Source organism: Ipomoea nil, unplaced genomic scaffold (assembly GCF_001879475.1).
Source record: "Ipomoea nil cultivar Tokyo-kokei standard unplaced genomic scaffold, Asagao_1.1 scaffold2403, whole genome shotgun sequence".
Taxonomy (NCBI): domain Eukaryota; kingdom Viridiplantae; phylum Streptophyta; class Magnoliopsida; order Solanales; family Convolvulaceae; genus Ipomoea; species Ipomoea nil.
In genome coordinates, this window is record NW_017618831.1 from 1,250,244 (window position 1) to 1,277,812 (window position 27,569).

Here is a 27,569-nt window from a genome sequence, read left to right on the forward strand (position 1 = left end):
ATTCAACTGGATATTGCTTTTGCTTTGGGATGAAAAAGACAGTGGTAGAGTAAGGGGTGGAGGAGTTTCATGTCACTTTCCTTCATGTCTTTATCACTTTATTATCTTTAATTGGTTATTGGTGCCTGCCTCTAAGGTGGCTAGGCTAGTGCATGCATATTCATGAATTTTCGGGAAAGAATCATGTTTAAATTTTTATACTAAATATATTTTACACGTGTTTGGTAAAAGAACTGTTAGCTGATTGTATTAGTTAGAGAGTATAAATAGTTGATAACATTAGTTAATTACAGAAAAGTATTTGATAAATTAACTGTTAATTAATAGTTGTTTGATATAATTATACTTAATAATAATATTTAAGGGTCCCCACATCTCGATCTGACAGAGCATTTGGAAGGATGTAAATCATGGTGACTCAACCGAACATGAACCATAGAGGCTACACCTTTGCTCATTGCGCACAAGGAGCCTCTCACTTTGAGAGATAAAAATCTATGATTATTGATCGAATTTATAGTGGACCAGTACTGGTTTTTTGATTGGGACATCCCATTCATCGGGATGATCCACAACATTTTAAAAAAAGAATTATTCTAATCAATAAAAATATTTTTAATATTCAAAAAGAGTAAAGAGTGAATATCAATTTTAAACATTTAGGAACATTTATTATACTTTCAAATTGAACCCCAAAAAATAATAATACAAGCACTTGAACTCAATAAATAAATAAATAAATAAAAATACAATTAGTATTTCTAGAACATTAACATTAGGCAAGTTACTAATTGTGTATATAAATTTTAAAGAATTATTTTTTAAAAAATAAGCTCATTGTAGATATAGATAAGAATAAGTTGTCTTGTATACAACAATACTGAGTTACTAACATCAATAAGGACCATGAGTAGCTATAATCGAGGAGGAGTAGCTAAGATAAGAATAAGTAGTCTTGTATACGAGGATCATCTATAACTAAAATCAAATATTCACTGCAGTTTCATTTCAACACAACTATAATATCATTTTGATATAACTCCTATACATTGCAATTTTCATTTCAATTCAATTACAATTTCATTTGATAATATAATAAAAATAATACATGAGACAATGTTAGTTTAATTAGATACACAATCAATCGTTATATCCTACACCACGGCGCACATAGCACTGTGCGCCGCGCGCCTCCCAAAACGACGTCGTTTTGGGGGCGTGTTGGGAGGCGCGGTAGGAAGTTGCTGAGATTATGTGTATTTGTTCACAACGTTATGTGTATTTGTTCACAACGTTATGTGTATTGGTTCATACAGTTATGTGTACTTTTTATACAATTATGTACATTCTTTTTATACAATTATGTACATCCGAATCAGAAAAGTTGTGTGTATTATGTTAAAAGTTTATGTTTATTATGTATTATGTTAGATTATGTGTATTATCTTTTAAAAAGAGTATGTATATTTTGTTATATAATTATGTACATTCATGTATAACATTATGTGTATTCAAGTATAACATTATGTACATTCTTGAACAGCGGGTTTTTTTTTTTTTTAAGAAAAGCCTACTACCATTCTTTTTTTTTTTTTTGAATACTATTGACCCTATTACATTGTAGTATCTGTTCATATACTTTCTCAACCCATTGAAGCCCAACGAGTCAATATCGCCTCCATTGAGGCTCAAACCCATGACCTCCCACTTGGGAGAGTCACTTCATGCCGCTTGACCACAAGGTCTTTGGCAGCCTACTACCATTCACTGGGGCAGAAAATTTCAAAAAAAAAAAAAATAATAATAATAATTAAAACGACGTCGTTTTGCATCTAGGCGCATAGTGCAACGTACGCCGTGGTGTAGGATATAAATTGCCATACACAATAGTGTCTATCGTTTTGGACCATGATCCACAATATAATTGCTGATTGCTCCGGGGATTTGGCTAATAGGCTATCAAGCCCAACAACGGGGACTTGAAATATTAAGATCCAAGTCAAGAATAAGTCAAGAATTTGGCTCTACTGTGCGTCGTCCAAAAATGTTAATTACCCATGGCGTCGCCAGAACTTGAACCAAAAACCTTCAATGTGTTAGACTAACATGATAACCAACTACACCACAACACCATATTATTAGTATCAATAGTTTTAATAAGCTAAACCTACATGTAGAAGCTAGCTAACTTCATATTAGTACCTACTTGGCTACTTTGTCTTAAAATGAGTGAATGAATAGATAAAACATGATTCTTATATCTAAATATCACAATTTTTTTTTAATTTTTTTTAAATACTCTTTTAATCAAATCTGTTATATATGATCTCTTTTAAATGCTATATATTTACATTACAATATCATACTTACAAAAATACGATAAAGAAATAATGGAATTAAGATGACGAGAAAGAGAAGAGAAAAACCCAAGAAAATGTGTTTGTCATACTAAATTGTATGAAATTACTTTTAAAAATTGTTATGGAGATCTAAAAAGAATAAAGAGAGAAAAATAGATTATTATCAACACATTAAGTGAGAGTAAAATGAGATTTTACTATTATTATTATTATTATTATTATTATTATTATTATTTTAATTTGGGCATATCAATTATTCAATTAATAGTACTCCGTACTAATTAAGGGATCAAAGGTTACATTATTGATGCCATAAAAATATAAAATGCTATCTAGTCTAGTAGAAGCTAGAAGGCCCCTTATTAAAAATAAATAATAGTAGCAGTTCAATAATGCATAACATATGCATCATATTGACCCGTGGCATCACCGGTTTCAGGGTCATACCAGTGAGTCCTGACCTGAACATATCCCCGGGCGAGCCGGAAAAGCCCGCTGCCGCCGATCACCGACATCTCCCGCACCTTATTAAACACCGGATTCCGGCCGGCCACAGTGAAAGTGCTGCCGTTATACTTCCCTTCAACGAAGGCGAAGTTCATCACCATCAACAATCCGAGCTCCTGCTGCGCCGCCGAGGCGTAGAACCCTTGCGCCTTCCCGACCATCTTGGAGCTCAGCTCCGGCCCGAGGGTTAGCGGGTTGTCGATCATGGTCACAAACCCGAACCCGGTCGAAGAGTTCCTCGGCGGCGGGACCACCTTGATGGCAGACGGGTTGCGGCCGCTCAAGATGTCGTGCCAGTAGAAGCGTAAGTGGCTGAGTTTTTCCTCCTTTAGGCCTAGCGATTTCCGGTCGATGGGTTTTCCGAAGACGTGGTCGTCTCCGGTGGCCGGAAAAGCCAGGGAGAAGATGAGGATGGAGATGGTGAGGAGAAGGGGAGTGGAATGGCTAGAAAGAGATGTAGCCATGTTTTAATTTGTACGATGATGTTCTCTTCTATAGAGTTTTATTTATGATTTATAGCAACCTATTTCACTTAACCTACAAGAATTTTCGTAAAATTTCTGATTGACTATTAATTACTAGAATAACAATATATTTGGCAGATTCTCAATCTTCCTATATAATGGATCTGTTTATATATACTAATTTACTAATTCTTATAATAATTATATAATTAACCTACTAAAATTATACAAACTATACAAGGTAATAATATATTATGATATACATAATTTCTCTATGTTAATTTAGGCAAAATATTAATTTTCCCACTAATTGAATTGTATCATTCTAATTATCTTACTAATTGAGTTAATACCCATTTTGGTCCTCTGACTATTAACTAATACTCGATTTAGTCCTAAAGTATTAAAAGTACCCAATTTAGTCCTATAACTTTTAAAATCACACTCAATGTGGTCCCTTGTTACAATTATCATCTATCCACCGTTATTTTGAGGGCAATGAAGTCAATTTACTTGGTCCAAACCTGCTTTTTCTTTGGTTAACGTCGTTGGAGGCCCCTCCAACAATCGAGCCACCGCATGGACAATCAGAGGATGCTATTAGAGGTGCTGAGCATGGTGGACTGGTCTCTACTTCGCTCCATGAGATTGCGCATACTCTGTTGGGAGCATGGTGTCACTTCATTTAAGGAAGGAATGTGCTTTATCAACTAAAATGACACTTATGCCCTTCAAAATAATGGTGGATAAATGACAATTCTAATGGAGGACCACATTGGGTACCATTTTAAAAGTTAGAGGACTAAATTGGGTACTTTTAATACTTTGGGACTAAATCGTGTATTAGCTAATAGTCAGAGGACCAAAATGGGTATTAACTCCTTACTAATTCTAGAAACATAATTAATTATTCTTAATTAAGCTACATAATTACAATTAAAGGCGTATCAGTTTTACATTCCAATAAATCACGCTGACTTAGAACATCAACTTTTGATTCTTGTTCGTTATTATTATTTTTTGCTAGCTAGAGTTGAGAGAGGAGGAAAAAAAAAAGGAAAAAAAAAGAATAAATAAATAAATATATAAAAACCATTATGCACTTTCAGCTGACGTGTGAGCACTTGAACTCAATAAATAAATAAATACAAATACAATTAGCTAGTATTTCTAGAACATTAACATTAGGTAAGTTGCTAATTGTGCATATAAATTTTAAAATATTCTTTTAGAAAAAATAAGAATATATGAGACATGTATTGCCTCATCGTAGATATAGATAAGAATAAATCGTCATGTATACAACTATATTGAGTTACTAACATTAATAAGGATAATTTTGTTTTTGATCATCATGTACCATTTCTATAGTTAGTTATAGATGAGGACATTTCATCCTCGTATTAAATTTATATGTTTAAAAACTCATACATTAATGTTCAAAAAACAAAAAATTATATATCTATAAATTCAAAACTTAATATTCATAAATTAAACACTACAACACTTACTCTTAAACATGTTGGCGTGGTTTTGGTGGACTCTAATCCTCGGTAAAACTGGGCTAATAGGCTATCAAGCCCAACAACAGGAACTTGAAATATTAAGATCCAAGTTAAGAATTTGGCTCTACTATACTGTGCGTGGTCCAAAAATATTAACTTCCCATGGCGTCGCCCGGACTCGAACCGGAGACCTTCAGTGTGTTAGACTGACGTGATAACCAACTACACCACGACACCAAGCTGATAGATTTTCTGAGTTATCAGTTTTAATCAGCTAAACCTAAAAATAGAAGCTAACTTCCTACTTGGCTACTTTGTCCTGAAATGGGTGGATGAGTAGATAAAACATGATTCTTATATCTAAATATCATAAATTTAATTTTTTTCAAATACTCTTTTAATCAAATTTGTTATATATGATCTCTTGCTTACATTACAATATCATACTTACAAAAATTCGATAAAAGGATAACGGAATTAAGATGACGAGGAAGAGAAGTGAAAAACCCAAGAAAATGGGTTCGTCATACTAAATTGTATGAAATTACTTTTTGAAAAAAAATGTTACAGAGAAAAAGAATAAAGAGAGTAATATGTGATTAATTTTTTAATTTTTTTTTGCGTACATCCAACCGACCCAATGATAATGGCCACTACATTACAATTGAAGCATGCACTACATCTCAACTAAAAGCCTAAGCTGATAGTTGGATTACATATTGATGGCTATATGCTCACACGCCCCCTCACGGTATATCAAATTAAAGCATGCACTCCATCTTAACTAAAAATTTAAGCTGATAGTTAGATTACACATTAATGGCTATATGCTCACAATTACAATTCTTCACGTCAAAGTGCTCAATTTGTCAAACATAAGAAGGTTCATCATATCTTCCTTTAGCCATGTGTCCCAGTCCTTTGTTTACTCCAAATTTAATAAAGAATTTACACATTTATTTCCTTCTCTTGAAACGTAAGAGACACGTACTACTCGATCACACTAGTGCTACTCACCTATCAAATTATGAAATAAAAAATTAAGAGTAGATATAATATAATTAATGCTCAAATATTTTTATCACTTTTAAAAGTAATATTTTTACATAAGATATTGTATAAGATCGAATTTTTGTTTTTATTTTTATTTTATAATTATTGGATTGAAAATTCACAATTTAAGGAAGATGAAACAAATAATGATTAGGTTAATATGAAAAAAAAATAATTGTTGAATTAAATATATAAACTTGAACTCAAAATTTAAGGGTCTTTCATCATTTCGACCTTGCAGACTAGTGAATGAGGTAAATTGCAAAATATGTTTAACTGACCTTAAATTGGTATCATTTTTGACTTTTTAGTAGAATTTGAATACAATGTAAGCAAAGTTTTATTAATTTATTTTGAATTGATTTGACAATTTAGCAGTTTTTGAGAATGCTGAACTAAATATATAACATTTTAATTTCTCGGAGTGGTCCGAGTAAGTAAATGGGACTTTCCATGACTAAATAATTGTGAGTTTTATAATGTGCAAATCAAATATGAACAAGAAGACTTTTGCTTTGAATCTTTTGATTATTCTAAAGTCGTTCTTTATTTCTTTGTCTTGGACCCAACTTTACGCTTAAAAAGTACATAAAATAATTTTTCAAAAAGAAAAAAAAGAAGTACATAAAATAATTTGTCGATCAATTCTCACCGTCCAGCCTATCACATTGAATAATTCTCCTAATGTTGTTTATATATGATTATTATATAAAAATATAATTTATCGAATGCACACGTTAAAAGTATAGTAGTGGTATTTCACTTTCGCCTTTCGACTCCTACATATATATTCTATCATCTCAAGTTATTTCACAAAGTCAGATTAGAGTCAAGCTCAATCAACGGGGTCTTCAATGCCCGATACATCCAAATGTATTTTTAATTGATCAAACTTGGTTAAAATGCTTTAAACTAAAGGATCATGCAATAATATTGAAAAACAAAAATGTCCGCCTTACCAGTTTACTCGCCCGTTGACTTGCACACATGTCAAACTCATTGGTCCGTGTTTTAAGATGAATTGAACATAATTAATGGAGAGTCCACATACCAGCAAAGTAGTGATCGGAGAATCCTTAAGTAGTAATGATAATGAGTTTCACACAACATTAAGAAAATGGTGAATATCAATTAGTAGTGATAATTAAGGGATCAAAGGTTACATTATTGATGCCATAAAAATATAAAATGCTTTATAGTCTAGTACAAGATGGACCCTTATTAGAAATAAATAATGGTAGCAGTTCAATAATGCATAACATATGCATCATATTGAACCGTGGCATCCCCGCTTTGAAGGTCAAACCAGTGAGTCCTGGCCTGAACATATCCCCGAGCGAACCGGAAAAGCCCGCTGCCGCCGATCACCGACATCTCCCGCACCTTATCAAACACCGCATTCCGGCCGGCCACGGTGAACGTGCTGCCGTTATACTTCCCTTCAACGAACGCGAAGTTCATCACCATCAACAATCCGACCTCCTGCTGCGCCGCCGAGGCGTACAGCCCTTGCGCCTTTCCGACCATCTTGGAGCTCAGCTCCGGCCGGAGGGTTAGCGGGTTGTCGATCATGTTCACCACCCCGAACCCGGTCGAGGAGTTCCTCGGCGGCGGGACCACCGTGACGGAAGATGGGTTGCGGCCGCTCACGATGTCGTGCCAGTAGAAGCGGAAGTGGCTGAGTTTTTCCTTCTTTAGGCCGAGCGATTTCCGGTCGATGGGTTTTCCGAAGACGTGGTCGTCTCCGGTGGCCGGAAAAGCCAGGGAGAAGATGAGGATGGAGATGGTGAGGAGAAGGGGAAAGGAATGGCTAGAAAGAGATGTAGCCATGGAAGTTGATGGGATTGAGTTTTAATTTGTACGATGATGTTTTGCTTGTATAGAGTTTTGTTATTTATAGAAGGTGACAGCAACATATTTCACTTAACCTACAAGACTTTTCGTACAAATTTTGCTTGATCATTAATTACAGAGTAATGGGGAAAAAACACGGGTACACCAAATGTACAGGTGTTAATACTTCTAGATTTTTGCTTGACCAAATTTTTTGAATTTTCACTAGCAAAAAACGAAGTTTTACACTCCAATAAATCGCACTGACTTAGAGTATCTCCATTAACTCCTGATTTTTGTAAATTTTTTTTCCGAACTAAGAGAGGAGAGAAAAAGAGGAGAAATGTATATATTTTTTTTAAATAAAATTAAAAAATTGTTATACACGCTCAGTTGGTGCATATGACATGCACGATTTTTTTCTAGGACCAACTAAAAATTTCATTCTTACGATTATCTTCATCTTTCCTTTTCTCTTTTCTCTTCCATTTAATTCAGTCTCTCTCTCCTTTAATTGTGAAAAAGTTTCAAAAAATCTCTAATAAAGTTGCTCTTAGTGGCATTAGCGATTTCAGAAATTCTCTGAGTTGGTGTTCGTCCATTTGTAATAACGGACTTTGTTGGCGTTGTGTGGTCTTGCTTCATGCATGTGATGTCGAGTTAGATAGAATCAAACTCTTAATTTTACATTGTATAAAAATCATATTTTGTTTATTTAATTATTTCTTTAATTTCTAGGCATGTAATGAATGATATTTGACAAGTGAATGATATAAAATAAAATAACATCAAAATTTTGACGGTGGAATTGGAAGGCAATGAAATTTCTCACATGAAATCACAATTAATCTATTTTATAGTCAACCTAGAATAATACTGTTTTGACGGTATTGTGCAGTGGGTCAAAACTCAAAAGCAAAGAAAATTGAACCTCCCTAAGCTAATTGATTAGATTAATTTTGAAAGGCAGGACCATTTCTTAATTTAATTGATTAGGTTAGATTCCCGTACCAATAACATAATAATAAACAAAAGTGTCAACATTTCATTTCAATTTGTGATGGGTTACGTTGCCATTATATTCTAGCCGTCTTTGTCTTGTCTTATTCATTCAATCTCGTAGCTTTAGGGGAAGAAAGTTGGTTTAATTTTTCATAAGATTTAAAATTTTAATTTTAGATGGGGTAAGATAATTAAATGAAATTAATTCTCATAAGAAGGACCTTCGGAGCTCAAGTTGGTTTAAATTTTTTTTATTTTTTTTTTTGGAATTGATTCTCGTAAACTGTGGTAGTTAATATTTTTGGATTTTTTTTTTCTTTGTTTTGGTATTTCAGCTGGTGTACAAAAATTATTATTAAAATAAATAATAACGATATAATAATAATAAAAATGAACTAACAACTAACAGGAAAAAATCAAAATATATTTTTAATGTATTTGTTAACTATAAATTTATCTCCAACAATCTTCCACCACTGACTAAATAATCAATGATTTTTTTTTTAATGTGAAAGTGTGCAACTTAAATATTGACAAGAAGACTTTTGCTTTGATTATTCAGAAGTCCTTTCCGTTCATTAAAATTTTCTTGAAACCCAACACTCATCCAAACACAGCTCATTGGTCATTTAATTCAAAACAACTTCATGACTTTTCCTTTGCTAGCTACCACATGCTGTATGATTTGAATCTAACTAAAGATAAAGATTAAAAAAAAAAAAAAAACATTAGTGAGACACTGAGACATCTTGAGAGTCCTTAAGTTTGAGGTTCAAACTTGCTATTCTTTTTCTTACTCAGTTTTTTTTAAGGCGTAACATATTATGATTGACTTAAAAGAAAAGAAGTGAATCGTGTCCTCTAGGGCTTAGCATAGTGGTTTATTGTTTTACTTAATGGTACGACTGAAGGCGGCAGTGTGAGTATTGTGTTTGGGCAAGTTGTGTGAGAACTAGTTTTGTTCACTATTGCAAAAATTAATCAGCGCCTAGGCGCTAGGTGCCCGACCTCCTAGGCGCCCTAGGCGGTCCCCATGCGCCTAGAGGGCGCCTAGCGATTTTTTCAACATTGGTTTTGTTTGTATATATTTGAAGGGAATGAGACCTAAATATAGACAGTGTGTAGTTAACAAGTCACAAATTGTAAAATTTATAGTCAAAAGAGACGAATGCAGCTATATTTGGCCAGAAGAAATCAGATTTTACAAAGACAAATTCTGCTCTAACCCTAACACTATAATTGTTAAACAATTGCAGTGGTGCACTCATTTTACAAAGACATCTTCACCTCTCTCCATTGCTGTAGGCCAGAAGAAGCCAAAAATGAAACTAATGGAGGTGAAATCTACTTGCCAGAAGCAAACCTTTTTGACTGAAATCCAATGTCTTGGCACGGCTAGCATATAACATATAAACATAAATGTGCAATCTAACTATCAACTTAGACTTTTAGTTGAAATGGAGCACATGCTTCAATTTGGTATAAGAATCAACCCCATGCCAAAGGTCGCTCCGCACATGCTTCAATTTGGGAACCCCATACTTCCTCGAGTCCCAGAGCTTTATCTTCCATTCCATTCTACCGGTAGCCATGAGATGGCCATTCCGCTGCCACGTGCTCACAACACCACCAGATGGCCTACAGCAATCACACTATTGAAGGGATTCAACCAGTGCATAACATCACTTCGACCTAGGCCAGATCGATAGTTACCAACCATCTCCCTGTGATGCCAAAAGGAAATGACATTAGGAATTGAAGTACGTAGCGCATTCCTGAAAGACAAAAGTAGAAGTTGGTTCCGTTTTCATTTCCCAGTGAACCGAAACTAGCCTTCAGACAAGGGATGCACATGAAAGAATTAGCAGTTCATATACTACAAATCCAATATCAGAATCCATTGGTTGACAGACACAATCATAGCCTCAAAATCTCATAGATTGATTGAAGAAAACATCCAAGTGCACAGCAGATGAAATAATGAACTAATGAAACACCAATAGGATGAGTTCCTTTCACAAAACAAACGTTAAAATACATATAGTGCAATAGGTCAACGAACTCTACTTGACTCAGGTGTAATTTATCTAAAGGATTAAGGAATGTTCAGATCTATTTGTGCAAACACAACGAGCAATATTAACTTTTGTTACTGAGGAAACAACACAACAATCATAACATAAGAGTATTCACAATGTTAGCCGCATACAAGTAAAACAATAATATTATAAACAGTATTGGAAGACAGAAGTATCTTACTTCTTTTGAGCAGCAGCAAAAACAGTTCATTGTGCAAGAACACTACATCACGTACTGTTTCTCTAACCTGGAAAAATAAATTATTACGTATTTGTAAATACAAGTTAAAAGTGAACAAACTCACAACTATGAAGCCAGACAATCTTGGGTTATATCATAGGTGTACCCTCAATCTTCAACAACTCAATTACCTGTAGTTCTTTAGTAAGATATAGATTTTTCATGTCTACAATAGCAAAGTGTCCCTTTCAGCCAGCTAACTCCATGTAACGACCACTAGACACAAAATCCAGAGTATAAGGTCCAGGATCTGCATATACAACTTAAAAACTGATGTGAGAAGAATCAGAAGATTAAAAAAAGAGAGTCCAAAATAAATTTTTTAAACAGGAGCCCTATATTTTCAAGACCAACACTGGGTAAGCCAAACAATATATCCAAATACAATACCATTTCTTGCTGATATGGGAAAAGCCATGAAATATGAGCCAAACCAGAAGAGAGGATGGCTGGCAGATAAGAATCACAGAAAGTTAGGGTTTAGCAAGAGTTGGCACCTTAGTTACTTGTGGAGTAAGCAAGGGTCTCATTAGCCACCAACCTAGTCACATCATGCAGCCCCACATAGAGCTGTCAAAACGGGCTTAGCCCGCCGGGCTTTCCCGCCCCCACACCACTATAGCCATCTCATCTTGTATAAATACTTGAACTTAAGATTGGAGGGGGACATTCCAGCTCTTTTTCTTTTCTCGTAGTAATAGGTTAGGCATTCCTACCATTTTGTAAACTTGAACACTAGTGCTCTGAACCACCAAAAGGGAAGAAATAGAATGATCATGCATTATTATATTATGTACCTAGTATTGTATACTTAATGATCAATGCACCCCCATTGCACACGAATAAACCTCTAAGACATATCAAGTTATCAACACTCTAGAAAAAGGGGTTAAAGCTAGAGCTGTTGGATTAGCTATATTTTATCAACAAAACCAAACACCCACAATGGGAATGATTACGACTTTGGGCTACAAAAGTAGTTAGCCGAATTCCCACAACATAATGGTGTACCAATGACTTTCTCACTGGTGTACCATGAGTGTATGTGGATTGTGGATAAGATCTAGTTGATGGGGTTGTGGTTAGATTTAAAGTGTGATGGGTCGCAAAGTGCTATGACCAAAGACATGGCATGGATTATATTGATACTTTTTTCTCTGAAAGATAACTCCCGTTCTTAGTTATGTATGGTTAGAAATGGACATAGGCCAGACTTATCATAAGGGAAGACATGACCTACCACGGGAGAACAAGGAAGGAACAAGCCCAATTGCCACCTCTATGTTTGACTAGTATTGTACTAGAATCATCCATCGTCAATTGTCCTTTCTTTTTCTTTAAGAAACTAAATGAACTTATTCTCAAAGAAATTCTTAAATCTTTGATACCATGCTATGAAGAAAAGTATGTTCTATTATTATGAGTTAATATACAAGTTCAATGTTTTTAGTGCGTTTCAATGTTTTCTTTAAGAAACTAAATGTACCATATTCTCAAAGAAATTCTTACATCTCTGATATCATGCTATGAAGAAAAGCATACTTTATTATTCCGTGTTAATATACACGTTCAAATGTTTTGTGTATAAAGTGATAGGTGGGCTTAGCCCACTATGCTTAGAGTTCTTTCGAACAATGAATATTGTGTTTGAGTGTTATTTCCTTCTATTGTTATTCTTTTATTTTCCTTTTGGTAGGAGGGTGGAGGGAGAGTAGAAGTTTTATGGAATGGTTTTGATGTTTCTACATGGATTTTTAAAAGCACCCATAAATTTATTACTATTAGGGATAAAGGCCTCAACTTAAATGTATTTCTAAGAAACAGGCCTAGCACTCGCCCAATTGAATTTATTAACGCATCTTTAGATGAAATGTGAACCAATGCTTAAAATAGTAATAACTCAAAGATATTTTGTATATCAACACTTTCATTACTCTCTAGCTGTACTTTGTCCAAACTTGCTCAATTGTCGGTCTTCCGTTTACAATCTCGCTAAGGCTACTCCACCTCTTCCACCACCACCGCTTTTGGGTAATTTATCTACTTTGTTCTACTTTATTGATTGCTTCCTACCGCTTCTGTGGTTTTTCCTCTTTGCTTTTTCAATCTCCTTTTACTTCTAAATCTTTTGTTGAGTAAATTTAAGATATGAAGAAAATTTCAAGATCTATTTCAAATATGACGATGATATAGTGATTTCAGATTTTTGCATGTTCTATGGCTTGGACGAACTTCTAAATCTTTTGTTGAGTACGTTTAAGATATCGATCTCCTTCATATATGAGGATGATTTCTAACTTGTGCTGCATTCTAAGATTTGATTACTCTACAGTTGTATTTTGTCCAGATTTCCTCAATTGTTAGTATTTAGTTTCCATCTCGCTGATGGCCACTCCACCTCTTCTACCACCACCGCTTTTGGGTAATTTCTACTTTGTTCTACTTTATTGATTTCTCTTCCTGCCATCGTACTTTGGTCTATGATTTTCTTTTGGGGTTTTTCTCTTTGTTTTTTCAATCTCCTTTTACTTCTAAATCTTTTGTTGAGTACCTATAAGATATCAAGAAAATTTCAAGATCTATTTCAAATATGAAGATGAGCTAGATTTCAGATTTTTGCATGTTCTGTAACTTGGACGAACTTCTAAATCTTTTGTTGAGTACGTTTAAGATATCTCGATCTCCTTCATATATGAGCATCGATTTCTGACTTGTGCTGCATTCTAAGATTTGAACCCCCCCCCCCCCCCCCCCCTCCCTCCCTCCAACCCACCTACTCACCTGCAAAACTCCCTTTTTACTTCTCTAGTATATGAATCTGTGTGTTCAATAATTGTTTTAAAGAGGAGAAATGTGAAAAAAGAGGATTTCTTTGCCATTTAAATACTCTTCAGAAATTGTTGAAGATAGATGTAAGTCAAAGAAGTAAACATAACACCCAAAAAACAGAAATCATAGAGTACATTTGAGATTCCTCCAATTGATTGTTTTTGTTGATTGGAACTGTCTGTGGTGAAGAACAAGATACAGAGACTGCATCCATGGAGGGGATGGAAATTGTTCCAATAGAAAAAGTTGCAGATACGATTAAGGATGCTCAGGAACTGAAGGACTCCATTGAGGAAATAAAGGTTTTTGTCATTCATACTGTGTGTGCTTGCTGCTTTCAGTTGTCTCTTGCTGCATGATTTATTTAATGTAATATCCTATTGTTTCTTATGTCATAGGTGTTGGCAGAGGACCGCCTTATTGAGCTTCAAGGTGCAAAAGAAGACAATTTTATCCTGGCTAAGCAGTTGCAGGATCTTCAGGTTTTTAATAATTTTATCGCTCAAGTATTTGAAATTTGAAATTTATTTTTTACATTACTTTCCCGATCACATCAAACAAATCCTGAAGCTAAACTATGATGTTTTGTGTATATAGGCTGAACTGAAGGATGATAGATTTGTGTATTCAAATGATGCTTATACAATATTGAATGACCAACTTCATCACTGGAATATCATGACTGAGCGATACAAATTGCTAGCAGAGTCTTCTCAGGTGAAGCTGCTTAACTTTTGATGTCTTGTCTTATTGGGTTTTGTTGGTATTTCAACAAGTCTGGGCTTAAAGTTTAGTTCAGGCTGGCAGGTCTTTCATTACATGGAGGGAGAAAGAATCAGCTGTAAAAGCAGAATTAGTGGATGATGCAAAGAAGGCTATTAACGATTACGAGTCAAAGATTGAAGAACTGGAGCATCTTTTGCAGAGATGCATTACTGAGAAAAATGAGATGGAGATCATAGCAGAAGAAGCTATTCAAAATTCAGGTTTATTTGATATTAGTTTAAATACATTGGTGCATTGGTTTTGAAGAGTGATCTTAGCAAGAAGTAAATAACTTACAGGACAAAAGTGCAATATGTCAGAGTATCAGAAAATCAGCTCTGCTTTATCAAAGGAAGCAGAATCGATGAAAGCTCAGTTGAATCGGTGGAAAGACACAACTGAAGAAGCCTTTCACTTGTCTGAAGAAGCACAATCACTCAGCACTTTATTGGACAGGAAGGTTTGATCTTGGTGCTATCTTATTGTTATTCATCAGGGTCATTTCATGTTGAAAGAAATAACTTTATATTTTATTGGAAATGTATATAATAAATTGTTGATTTTATGTGTTTAGACATGCCTACCATAAGCTTAAATAATATTTTGATGTTATGGAGTTGTAAATATTATTTTAAGCTTGCTAGGCTTATTGATTTTATCAATCAAGAATGTTGGTCATCTAGTTTATTTTTCAGAGTAATTTATCATCTGAGTTTTATATCAGAAGATATTTCTTCTGGGTGTAATATCTTTTGATATGTCTTATGAGTTTTATATCAGAAGATATATGTTTTCAAAAGAGTATCTTCTGGATCTTTTGGATTTTAATATCAGAACAGAAAGGCACCTATATGGTTGCTGCTGAATGAGAAGTCATATTTCTGGTGAATATCAATTGTTATCATGAGATAAATAATCATCTTTTTACTGGCAGACTGCTGAACAGAAGGATTTGGCTGACAAATGTGCTCGAAATACTGGACAGATTAAATCGTTAGAAGAACTTGTAAGTTAACTTCATAAATCATAAGCCCTTTTTGTTCAAAACATAAGTTATGAGCTTCTCAATATTCTATTTTATGACCATGAAACCTCTACAGGTTGAGAAGGTGCGGTGGGAAAAAGAAGAGCTTGAACTTACCTTAGAAATGTATAATAAAGAGGAACTTTATGATAATAGGTAGGTTGAAACCATTATGTTTATTTGCATTAAGTCTAATATTTTCAAGTGCTGATAAAATGGAAAGGTGAAAGATTCACCCCCTCGGAACCATTTTATGGTGTACGCTTCTATTCAATGCCTAAGATTTTATGTGCATACAATCTTCTATACTGACAAAAAGGCTTCTTATGACTGTACTAGAAATCTTAAGGAGATTCAAGAATCTGAACGAAAAGCTCAGAAAGAAGCTAAAATTTTGAGAGATTATCTAGAAGATTTTGACCATGAAATGGGAGTGAAAGCTGCTAATGAATCCGAGGCTGCTTGCCAGCAGAGGCTTTCTGCTGCTGAAGCAGAGATTGCTCAGCTACAGGCTGAATTGGAAGCTTCAGAAAGGTTCCCTTACTGAACTTTTTTCTAATGAATATTCTATAATTCTTATTCTGAATCTATCCATTAGTTCAGCTCAATCCTGCATTCCTGCCATATCATTGAATTTATACTAAATATAATAGAATGACGTCAAATTTGGAAACTTAAAAGACTAACTTGCTTGTTATCTATCTATACTGAAACATAATTTATTTGCTTATTTCAGTAATCTGTAATCATCCTTGTTGATATAGATCTATTTATTGTTTTTGCTATGATTTCTTGCAGGGATGTATTGAAGCTTAGAAAGAAATTGGAAGTTAAAGAAGTAGAAGCAAAAGCGTATATTTCTGAGATTGAGGTTACCATTTTATGTTTGAAATCAGTGCATCAAAAATATTTTTTTTTAAATAAAATAAAAAATAAAAACCTAAACTGCGGGAATGATTCTGACATCAACTTATTATTCCACAAATTTAAAGTTTCATTCTTGTATTTGTCTTCTCCTTAGCTTAGCCTTTTGCTTGATCTGCTTACCTACAGGTTGTTGGTCAATCTTATGAAGACATACAGGGTCTGAACCAACGTCTCTTGCAGATGGTGGCTGAAAGAGCTGAACTTAACATTAAAGTTTGTGCTTATATTGTCTTTGATTGCAATTTATCTTCTTTCTATAATTAGCTTGTCTTTCCTATCAAGCATTGCTGTGAGATTTGCTAAATTTTCCTTTTCAAAATAAAATTCTAATTACAGCTGGTCTCTGAGAGTACAAAAACAAAGCAGGAACAAAGCTTATTACTCTCTACGAGACAGGAATTAGCAACACAACATCAACAGTCAAAAGCTTCACTTCAATCTTTGAAAATGAGGATGGCTCACAGTGAAAACCAGGTAGGCTTCTACTTTAGAACATCATAATTTAATAATGCTATAGAGTGTTTCTTCTTGACCAATATAGAATCTTGCAGATGAGAGATTATGTTCTGGAGGCTTTAAATTATAAAGAGGAAGACAGACACCTTGCAGTATCAGCAGAGACTGTGAAATTGGAAATGCTAGATGCTGAGAAGGAATTGACATGGATGAAATCTGCTGTTTCTTCCTCTGAGAAGGAATATGAACAGATTCAGCAAGAAATGGGCAGAGTTATGACAGAACTAGAAACTGAAAGGTTTATTCTTTTTTCTATTTCATCTCCATTCTTGATAATTTAATTGGTTATGTTGTTTTCTCTGCAAATGTGCAGATACCGTGCGGTATCCCCACATCTGCTCAATACAGTGCTGCTTTACTGATTTTTATTTTTTTATTTTTGGTTATGTTTGCACATTTAAGAAGTGCCCAGTTCTGGTGGTTTAAACTGTAAACCAAAACTTTCTTTTATGTCTCTTATCAATTAGATCTTGGAAGTTACCTGCTAAATATGGACCCTGAAAAATTGAGAATGTGGCCTATGCCTAGAATCTAGATAAAAAGTCTTGTAGGAATTTTGATGTTCTTCTTATTGTTCCTAATTTAAATTTTAAAGTACTAGTTTGACTGATCCAGTCGATGTTGAATACTTGAATCAGAACCAAGAAGAAGCAGCTTGATGATGAGCTTGTTGAGTTGAATAAAACTGTAGAGGAGTTGACTTCTCAGAGTGGGGAGGATGAAATACAAAAACTCCAGGATGAAATCAATGACTGCAAGGCTACTCTCAAATGTGGTGTTTGTATTGATCGGCAAAAGGAGGTATTCATATATTTTGATTTTTCTATTGAGGAAAGGTTAAACATGGCCTTCTGAGTTGTAGGATGTATTTTTTATCCTTGGGTTTACATATCTCCCTTATCCCGGGCAACCACCGGGCGGGTTTAGGCCTGGCCGCCTGGAAGCCCTGGAACACTGTGAAGTGGTCCAGCACTATACTAGGACCGACACTGTAAGGGCAGATCTTGGTACTCCCTATGCCCAGGACCAGCCCGGGGACTGCACAGAACCTGTCCGACCTGTGATCACCTCTACTTTATCCTTAAACATACTTAAAATGTTACTTGATTTTGCCCAATACTTCTACCTTAAAAGGTTTAAGTTGCAGGCTTGCAACTTCCTCTTGAGTTTTGAACTAGTGCTACCCACACTAATGCCGTCATTTGGTTTTGTCAGGTTGTGATTGCAAAGTGCTATCACATGTTCTGTTATCCATGCATCCAAAGGAATCTAGAGATGCGCCATCAAAGATGCCCTGGTTGTGGAACTACATTTGGACAGAACGATGTTAAATTTGTCAAGTTTTGAATGATCACTTCAAAACAACTCTGCTTGGTGAACATGTTCACCAACAACATCTACTCCCCTCTTCAACGTTTTCAACTCATATCTGTCAAAAACTAAAAAAGAGGACTATAGTGTTTTTTTCATTCCTATTTTACTTTGTTATACTTGTCCCCTCAAGACTTCTTTTCGGGGATGTAAACATTTCTCTGTTTGTGTTTGCAATAGTTTCAGACTTCTCTATAAATTTTGTTTTGAAGTCTGAGTGTGCTGCCTAGTGTGACTGAGTGTGCATTCCACGCTGAGCCCATCAGGCTGGGAACACTTTCCATTTTTAAAATTTAATTTCTTTTTTTTTTCATTTAAATATATAATATAAATAATTATTGGGTGAAAATGTGGAGTTAAATAGATATTGGGTCAATGTGCAGGCTGCGTGCACCACATGCCTGCTGGGAAGACTTTACATTTTTTTTTTAAATTTCTTTTCTTTTTCATTAGATATATGTAATATAAATAATTATTGGGTGATAATGTGGAGAAAAATAGATATTGGGTCATAATAAGGAGAAAGGAATATCCCTAATCATTGTGGATGCCCCTTATTAGCAGTATGCCATCTCTCTCTGTTTTTTCGTTTTTTCGCTTTTTTTTTTTTTTTTTTTTTTGGTTGTATGATGAAACTATTAGCAGAACAGTCAGTGGGTAAGGAATTGTAAATAACATTTTGTTTTTGTTACCAAGTTTTTGAACAAATATATGGAATTGCATTCATCATGGTTCACAAGTATTTGTGTTCTTTCAAGACTACATATGTTTATCGTAGTAAAAAATCAGGGCAGATTTCAGAACCTAAAGTGAAAGGGTATTAACTCTAAAACATGCATTCTCCCAAGCTCAAAATCAGAGTTACTACGTTGTGTATCTTAATCCTAGTTTTCGGAAAAGACTCCAGATCCTCATGTGAAAGGGTAGAAGTTTGAGAACAGTAGACTGCCAAGAAAGATGTAAGCCGAACAATATGCCCAAATACAATACCCCCATCTCTTGCCAATGTAGGGGGAAGCCATGATATATGAGCCAAACCAGTAGAGAGGAGGGCTGGCAGATAAGAATCGGGTTGCGACCTGTCAAACGTAGTTAAGGGACAATTAGATGTATCAACGACTTGTAACGGACTGGGGATGTAAAATAATGGAAAGAGTGTTATCTGAGCTTGGGAAGTTGGAAGAAGAGGAAGCAGTTGTTCTGTTACTGAAGTCGAGAAAATTTACAAGAATGCCACCTAGGTGTTTCTTAAGTTTGTTGACCAATGTATTTTTTAGACAAATTAATTGGGTTTTCTTCTGTATTTTCAGTTGTGATTAGTCAATATAAATAGTTAGAGATGTGTTATAGATGTATGGATGTTCAGTTTCAAATAAAGTTCTTTTCCTCATTTATTTTCTCTCTCAAAGTTCCCTATCTCTCTCTGATTCCTTTCTATTCCCCTCTTCTATTTCTATTCTTCATGCATTTCTTATTCTTTCTAATCTTAGCTGATAACTTTGGTTCATAACACAGATTTGAGTAAATCTTCGAACAATGAAAGGGAAGAAAGAAGATGAAACAAATGCAAATATGTAGGAAACCATGGGGGTAAGGTTTGCCTGACCTGTACGTGCATAACAAGAAAAGCAGTTGCCACCATGAATCCGAGATGGAATATGAATGGAACAAGTATAGTCGATAGATCTGGATTATCTGATTTTCCAGTTTCTGATGGGATTGTCGCAGAATCCTTGCTTCCAGCAGCTTGTTTCCGGTGTTTAAGTACATGGTTGCCTATCACATATTATAACCAAAAATATGCCGTTTAATAACAATATGTAAAAATCAAAATAATCAGAATTAAACAACAGATTGGTTATTGGTACCTTGCAATTTGCTAGAGGTATCTTTCACAGCAAAGTCATCACTCTTTGGCCCTGCATTTGTCCCCTTAGAGAAGGGTGAAACAGTCTGCCCTTTAATCATGGAAGAAGTTTGGAAGCCTAGTGAGAGGAAAACTTTTGGTTGTCGCTTCACATAATGTATAATTGAGCAGAGTGCAAGAGACAAAATTGGGGAAGCAAGTAGAAAGTTTGGGATCTGTTTTATTTGAAAATATCTCAAGAATCCCACTCCCCTGAAACAAGAAATTATCACATTATCAAGGTTAGGAAGAAGAGCATGAAGCATGTCATAGCTTTTATTTTCTAATAAAAAGTAATCATAAGACTTCTTGACCATAAAATGACAGATGCAATGCTATCTTTCAGAATAGGATTCGATGAAGAAAGAATAACAGGGATTAAGTAATATTGACAAGAGGTAATAGATCAACATACCAATAATGACTTTGGATAAAGTCATAGAGTAAGGGAAGCCTCGCCTTGCACCATGGCCTTGCTTCAGCAGGAGAATGTCCCAAGCACATATTGTAATATCCATAAGCTTGGAAAGCAACGAATGGAAAAATAATGCACAGGCAACGAATAGCACCAGCAAGAAGAACCCGGAAAGCAAACTGATAACATTGTACAAGATTCTGTAAGACTACAAAATTCAGCAATTGGTTAAACACTTCGCTTTTTATATATATATATATTTTTTAAATTAATCCAATACATAATTTTTCAACATGCGCTCTAAAAAATTAGTTCCTATAATAAAAAAGGAATACTGTAACACTTACAAATGCACTCTTTTTGATAAAAACAGCACTGTAAGCAGAGTGCATAGTCTGAAAACATATATAGCCCGCATTAAGTATTCCATTTGACCTTGAAAACCCAGAGAGAGCAAAGCAAAGGGTAGCTATATTTCTTGCGCCACTAGTGAAGTAATATAACCCTCCAATTGACAAAAGAGCATAGAGACTCTCTGTATATCTAAAAATAAAGAAAGGCAATATGTTCAATTATGGAAATTCTTTGATATAAAATGATGTATGATAGATAGGTTAAAATATGAGCAAATTTTAGTGGAACCGTAAAATTTAAAAGCAACAATCTATATGCACATGCTATTCTAGTATTCTTGATTAAGTAAATGTTCTTTGCAGATTTCTTTTGTAAGTATAGTTAGCACTACAACTATAACTCATCTAATTTTCTTTGAATGCAGCAGTTAAGGGCATAGGATGATACATTGATGAGTAGAATATGGAAGCAGGATTAAAGCAGAACAGTATTGAAGCTCTCAGTGCTAGCTCTGAGTCCTTCACAACAACTGCAGAAAGCCTGCAAACAGATGAACAGAGAAGAAAAAACAAGTTTGATCAAATAAAACACAAAAGCAACTGCAAACTTCATTAGCACGAAAGAACAAGTGCAAATGCATTCTATGTGCACTGAATTCTATTTTCCAAATTTTATTCATGCAGACACTAAAAAATATATTCCCCAAACTTCTTTTGATCACTTAATCACAACTTAATAAAGGCAAGGATAAAATTTTCCGGTTTTCGTCATTATGGAGTCATTCTTCTTTTTAAATATGCGAGTGCATAGCATTGTCATTCAAGTATATCGTGTTCATCCACACAACATCTGTAAATCAATCATGAGAAATCGAGTGTAAATGTGCATGCATTTAAGTCCATTTCTAAATGACCATTTCTAACTCTATAAATACCAAACATTTTTCTCTAAGCAATAATATAGCACAACAGTTACCTGTAAAGATACAGAGCTGCTAAAACAAATGCAATGTTATTGAGCACGTAACCAGATAATCCCAGAACAGCTCTATGTCCAACAAGGGGAATCAACGGGGAAAAAACTGAAAAATAATACATATATTCAGCAACCAATCTAGGAAATTAAAACAAATAAGGTACATGTTTGCAAAAAAAAACAATTAAGGTACATAGAAAATATTGAATTTTTTTTATGAAAATAAAAATTGAAGGATGTAGAATTCACCTGTTCGGGAGAGTAGAGAAATGGAAACGGGAAGGAGAGGGAAGAAGGCGTAAGACTGCTCATATTCATATCCACACTGTGCAATGCGGACGAAGTATACACTGTCCCATACAATGCTATCCTCAATTGCCGCCGCCACACGAGGGAGGAGAACCGGTGACGTGTGCGAATTCCATTCTGAAGGGAGGCAGCAGGGGTTTATGGAAGCGGATGTGTCGTAGGGGCTAAGGATCCATCTCCAGAGAAGTATTAAGAAAATCAGAAGAAGTCTCGAGGCTATCGCATATTTCAGAACAAGCAGCGTCCGGCTATTGGCCTGGACGGAAGAAGAGTTGGTCACCATCGCCGGAGCAGGGAAGGCAGAACAGACTGAACAGTGGAAGTGTAATTTAGACTTTTGCGTTACCAATGTTAGCTTTTAGTCTTTTACTTTTCGTCATTATGTAATTTATATCACATTTAGTCTTGTCGTCAAATTACCTGCCAATTATTGCTTGAATTTCAACTAAAAAATAATATGTTCTAATTAAACAAGTATTTTTGGCCAACTATTGTTGAAAAAATTATTTTTCTCATTAAAATACGAAAAAATACTTCGTGTACTCCCATTTTAAACTCTCAATTTGTACTCCCTCTCACGTACTTTTGATGTAGAGAGAGTAGAACTTTGGGAGTCTATGTAGTAGGACTCTTAAAATACTGGCTGAAAAATTGGACGGTATTACCAAATGTGATACAAATTACAAAATCATGTACGTAATTTGAAAATATTACGGAGTAATAGTCAATGACCAAATGTGATACAAATTACATAATCATGCACTTAATTTGAAAATATTACTAGTTAAAGACCAAAATCGATACATATATAATACTCAAGCGACTAAAAGTGAAACTTTTTCTATAAATTTAGACTTTTGTGTTTAGATGGTCCACATATATTTTTTTTGTGTCGAGCCAAGTAATCATATGCAGATTAATTATGTGGTGCAAGGGGGATCCAGAATTTCCTTTTAATGGGGGCGAAGAAGTAAAAGTAAAATGAATTAAAAAATGTTCAAATACAAAATACATTAGAAATTATAATACAAGGTATATGATGAATTACGGGATAATATTCCTCTACGCTCACCCATATTTTGAAATGGGTGTTTGATCAAGAATTGATGCCCGTGAATTTAAAAACAGTACAGTTTGATCAAGCCCATAAAAATTCTGATGAAATAGTGACAGCAATAAATCACTAGCTAGCAGTGCACTCGTGGTTGCCGTGTCATTGTGTCAAAGTAAATGGAATTAAAAGTTTAAAACACATAGAACATGGCATTCAAGTACACACTGCTGCCAGTACTAACATCAAAATTCAAAAACTTAGGGCAAAAACATAATTAGGGAAATTATGATAAAAACAAAATTAGAAAAATTAAGGCAAAATCATAAATCCAATTCCAAAACTCAAAACTTAGGGCAAACAATTTGAACAAATTATTGAAATTAAGATTTAGAGTCCAAAGGGTGAGAAGTTGAGAACGAGATTACGATTTACGAATCTGAGGTGAGGCTGCGACTGGACAGTGGTGACTGGTGAAGAAGGAGGCGGCTCACGACGATTGAGGCGGATTGAGGGTGAAGACGGAGACCGGGAGTCTGGGAAGCTGGTGGCAGTGGTGGGCGGTGGCGTCGTGGCGAGGCAGAGCCTGGTGGCAGTGGTGGGCAGTGGTGACTGGTGGCAATGGTGGGCGGTGCGCGTCGTGGCGAGGCAGAGGGAAGACCAACACCAAATGAAATTTAAAAAAAAAATTATATATATAAAAGCCCAGAACGACATCGTTTTAGAACTGTGAGACACGATGACCTTTTATGTTAAAAATAGATAGATAAGTTTGTTCCACCTAGCCACACCCCGCTTAAAGGCAAATAATAATGTGGAACCATGTTCACTTTGTAAGATGGACACAATTATAAAAATGTTCATAATTATAAATATATAGTTCTATAATTATGAACATGAGGTTGTGAACATAATTATGAACATATCATTTTGTAATTATAAATATAGAGATTTAATAATTGTGAATATAAAGTTCAAAAATTATGAATATATAGCATTATAATTATTAACATATAGTTCAATAATTATGAATATGAAATTAAAAAATTATGAATATATAGCTTTATAGTTATAAGCATAGAACTGTGTTCACATTGCAATTTATAACCAAATTTAAAATATGATATGTTGGGGTGTTAAATAACGAAAAAAAATAATAATTTATGACCAAATTTAAAATTGCCAATAAAAACAAATGACTTCCACCGAAATTAACTCTAATTTAAATTCAATATCTTGTACTCCATAATTAATAGTACTTTTTATATAATTATTGAATTTATAAGTTTTTAAATATTACGGAGTATGAAAAATTAAGTTGTTACTAAAAACTGTAAACTTATTTTGACATATTAAATGAGATGAAAGGAATATACTCATTTGTCTCATTTTACTCGTTTATTTATTATTTATTGATTAAATTAATTATTTATTTTTTACTTATTTTTTATAGTATATTTTAATTATTTTAAAATTTAAATTGTGTACTTAATCATTTTAAATGAAATTTCTAAATATGGAGAGAAGTGATTTTTTAGAGAACCAATAGCTATTTGTTGGAAATTTTGTTAAAATTAGTATGTAAATTGATAATTTCAAAGCAAAGTTTAGAGTGTTGTTTAAATCAACTTTGAGTTGAGTTAAAGTGGATTTACGTTTTCATAAATGAGATGTTTAATTTGATATATTACACACTCAAAATAGATAATAAGTAAATCAAACATTGATTCTAAACGTTTATGAATTTGAGTTATAAAATGAAGCTGGGAAGACTTATAATAGTCTTTGTCCCATACTGTAAAAAGAATGTGATCAGTTTGTATTAGTATGTAAATTTCATTTTTGGAGGTGTTTGAATTGTGCAGCATAAGAGCACTCTTTCGCATGTAAGGGTGCAAAATGAGTATGAAAAGTTGAATGTCATTAGTGCTAATAAATTACATTATTTTTTCTCTTCAATTTAGGGATGTCAACGAGACGGAGGCATACCCCCCATCCCTGCCACCGAATTTCTACTCCATCCCCTATTCCCGTCACTATCGTTGCCGGAGGAAAGGGAAAAATCTTTCCATCCCCATCCCCACAAAGATTATCCGAAGACGGGTAATCCTCTACCCGTTTCTAATTTATAAAAATATTACAAATTAAATTACATCTAAATAAATAATTCATATAGATACCGGTGGCTTGTGGTCCACTGGTATCGGATTGTTCCCCTATATGGGAGGTCTAGGTTTCAAGCCTCAGTGTATCCCCCTTTCTTTGTAATTAAAAAAATAATAATTCATATATATTCAACTTAAGTACTAGTAAAATATTAATGTCCCAAGAAAATAAATCTCAATGTAAGTAGATCCAATAGTTATAATATTTCTAAAATTATATATATTATATACATAGTAATACATATATGCGTATTATGTGGGGTTTAAGTCTAACAGTAGTCTTTTGAGTAATTAGGCAATTGATAGTGATATGACCCATATGTCCTTCTTACTCTTAATTTTTATTTTATCACATTACTTTTAAAATTTTTATTTGAATTCCCAACTTTTTTTTTTTTCATTTCAAAATTTGATATCGACATTTTTGTTGGAGTTCACATAAAAAATAAATAAATTATCATTTTAATCTATTGTTACATAAGGAAGTCAAAGGAAAGGAATAAAAATTGAGAATTCATATAATAAAATTCTTTACTGTTTTACGTGACAAGTTAGAATAAGATATAAATAATAAATAAAAATTATTCCTAAATAATTCCAACATTGCAAGTTGAATGCTAATATCTTTTAAACAATTTGAAGTAATATTCTTTTTTGTCCCATTTTATCTCTTCTATTTATTATTTATTGGTCAAATTATTTTTTTCTTGTTTAATATTTTCTTACTCATTTTTTAATTTGAGTTTTTGTGTTTAATACTCATTTTTATATTATTATTAAATTTAATATTATAAAAATTAAAAAAAAAAAATTCAATCAAATTTCGTTAATTGAATGAGACACATAAGGAGTAGTGGTCCTAATTAAGTAGTGGTCCTAAAAAAAAAAAAAAAGAAGAGGGAAAAGTGTCAAATTGCCCCCTAAGTCGACCGGATAGTGCAATTTGGTCCCCTAACTAAAAAAAGCTCCATTCAGATCTCCTAAACCTGTAAAATTGTTCAATTAAGTCAAAGGTGACTTGTTTAACATGTTAAATCTTCACATTGTTGACATGTGTCATTTTAAAATATATTTTTTTTTGTTTTTTGTTTTTTTTTGTTTTTTAAATGATTTATTTATTTATTAAAATATATATTATATATAAAAAAAAAATTTAAAAAAAAAAAAAAAAAAAAAAACACAGCCAGCTACAGCTTTGTGCGTTTTTTTTTTTTAAAGCTTTGTTTTTTTTTAAATTTTATTTTTTATATATAATATATATTTTAATAAATAAACAAATCATTTAAAACAAAAAGAAAAACAAAAAAAAAAACATTTTAAAGTGACACGTGTCAACAATGTGAAGATTTAACCCGTTAAACAAGTCACTTTGAACTTAATTGAACAATTTTACAGGTTTATGAGATCTGAATGAAGTTTTTTTTAATCAGAGGATTCAATTACAATATCCGATCGACTTAAGAGGACAATTTGACACTTTTCCCTAAAAAAAAAATAAAGTAGTGGTCCTAGACTCTAGTGGACAGAAATAATTAAGTCCCAACAGTTGTCAGACCTAAGTAGTGGTCCTAGTTGACAGTTGTCTTTTATGAATTATTATTGCTTCAACTTTTGAGTTGGAGTGACCATGTGATCCAATTCAATGAAATTAAATTTGGGAGTTGACTGAGACGACTTAAGTAATTTTATTTTATTTTAAATTTTTTACTCCGTGTATATATATATATATATATATATATATATATATATATATATATATATATAGAGGAAGGTTCAGGTGCGGCAGTGCACTTAGGTGCGGCGGTGCGGTTAATTGTAGGCCATTAGATTAGATAAATCCAACGAATCACATTCATTCAGGCTTTTCCGATATTTTCGCGCGCGTTCTCACAGTACGCGAACTGCAAGGTTAAAGTCGT

At 33.8% G+C, this 27,569-nt stretch overlaps 4 protein-coding genes and 1 non-coding gene across 6 annotated transcripts; 1 reads left to right on the plus strand and 4 right to left on the minus strand.

Moving 5' to 3' along the window:
- Nucleotides 1–2,604: 2,604 nt before the first annotated feature.
- On the minus strand, nucleotides 2,605–3,334 carry LOC109152263 (dirigent protein 22-like). The gene has a single exon (XM_019299851.1). The coding sequence runs from the start codon at nucleotides 3,329–3,331 to the stop codon at nucleotides 2,747–2,749; it is 585 nt and encodes a 194-aa protein (XP_019155396.1). The 5' UTR covers nucleotides 3,332–3,334; the 3' UTR covers nucleotides 2,605–2,746.
- A 1,665-nt stretch (nucleotides 3,335–4,999) lies between these two features.
- TRNAV-AAC lies at nucleotides 5,000–5,073 on the minus strand. The gene has a single exon. It is a non-coding gene; the product is annotated as a tRNA-Val (tRNA).
- A 1,925-nt stretch (nucleotides 5,074–6,998) lies between these two features.
- Nucleotides 6,999–7,767, minus strand: LOC109152252 (dirigent protein 22-like). Its single transcript, XM_019299840.1, has one exon. It carries the CDS (start codon nucleotides 7,717–7,719, stop codon nucleotides 7,135–7,137), a length of 585 nt encoding a protein of 194 aa, XP_019155385.1. The 5' UTR covers nucleotides 7,720–7,767; the 3' UTR covers nucleotides 6,999–7,134.
- Nucleotides 7,768–13,428: 5,661 nt separating this feature from the next.
- Nucleotides 13,429–18,719, plus strand: LOC109152240 (E3 ubiquitin-protein ligase BRE1-like 2). The gene is made up of 15 exons (XM_019299828.1): nucleotides 13,429–13,465; nucleotides 14,062–14,174; nucleotides 14,271–14,354; nucleotides 14,470–14,579; nucleotides 14,662–14,858; nucleotides 14,937–15,097; nucleotides 15,572–15,643; nucleotides 15,738–15,817; nucleotides 16,001–16,195; nucleotides 16,460–16,532; nucleotides 16,715–16,801; nucleotides 16,925–17,062; nucleotides 17,140–17,342; nucleotides 17,743–17,905; nucleotides 18,320–18,719. Exons 1-15 carry the CDS (start codon nucleotides 13,429–13,431, stop codon nucleotides 18,449–18,451), a joined length of 1,845 nt encoding a protein of 614 aa, XP_019155373.1. The 3' UTR covers nucleotides 18,452–18,719.
- A 112-nt stretch (nucleotides 18,720–18,831) lies between these two features.
- Nucleotides 18,832–24,180, minus strand: LOC109152251 (GPI mannosyltransferase 2). 2 transcript variants are annotated; one of them, XM_019299838.1, is made up of 9 exons: nucleotides 23,925–24,180; nucleotides 22,375–22,743; nucleotides 22,126–22,231; nucleotides 21,598–21,690; nucleotides 21,144–21,339; nucleotides 20,797–20,975; nucleotides 20,344–20,594; nucleotides 20,082–20,251; nucleotides 18,832–19,554 (listed from the first exon to the last, which is right to left on the minus strand). In XM_019299838.1, the coding sequence occupies exons 2-9, from the start codon at nucleotides 22,715–22,717 to the stop codon at nucleotides 19,387–19,389; spliced, it is 1,506 nt and encodes a 501-aa protein (XP_019155383.1). In that variant the 5' UTR covers nucleotides 22,718–22,743; nucleotides 23,925–24,180; the 3' UTR covers nucleotides 18,832–19,386. The 2 variants fall into 2 exon arrangements, with proteins under 2 accessions (XP_019155383.1, XP_019155384.1); XM_019299839.1 differs by lacking the exon at nucleotides 23,925–24,180 and having other exon boundaries at nucleotides 22,375–22,805.
- Between the last annotated feature and the right edge of the window lie 3,389 nt (nucleotides 24,181–27,569).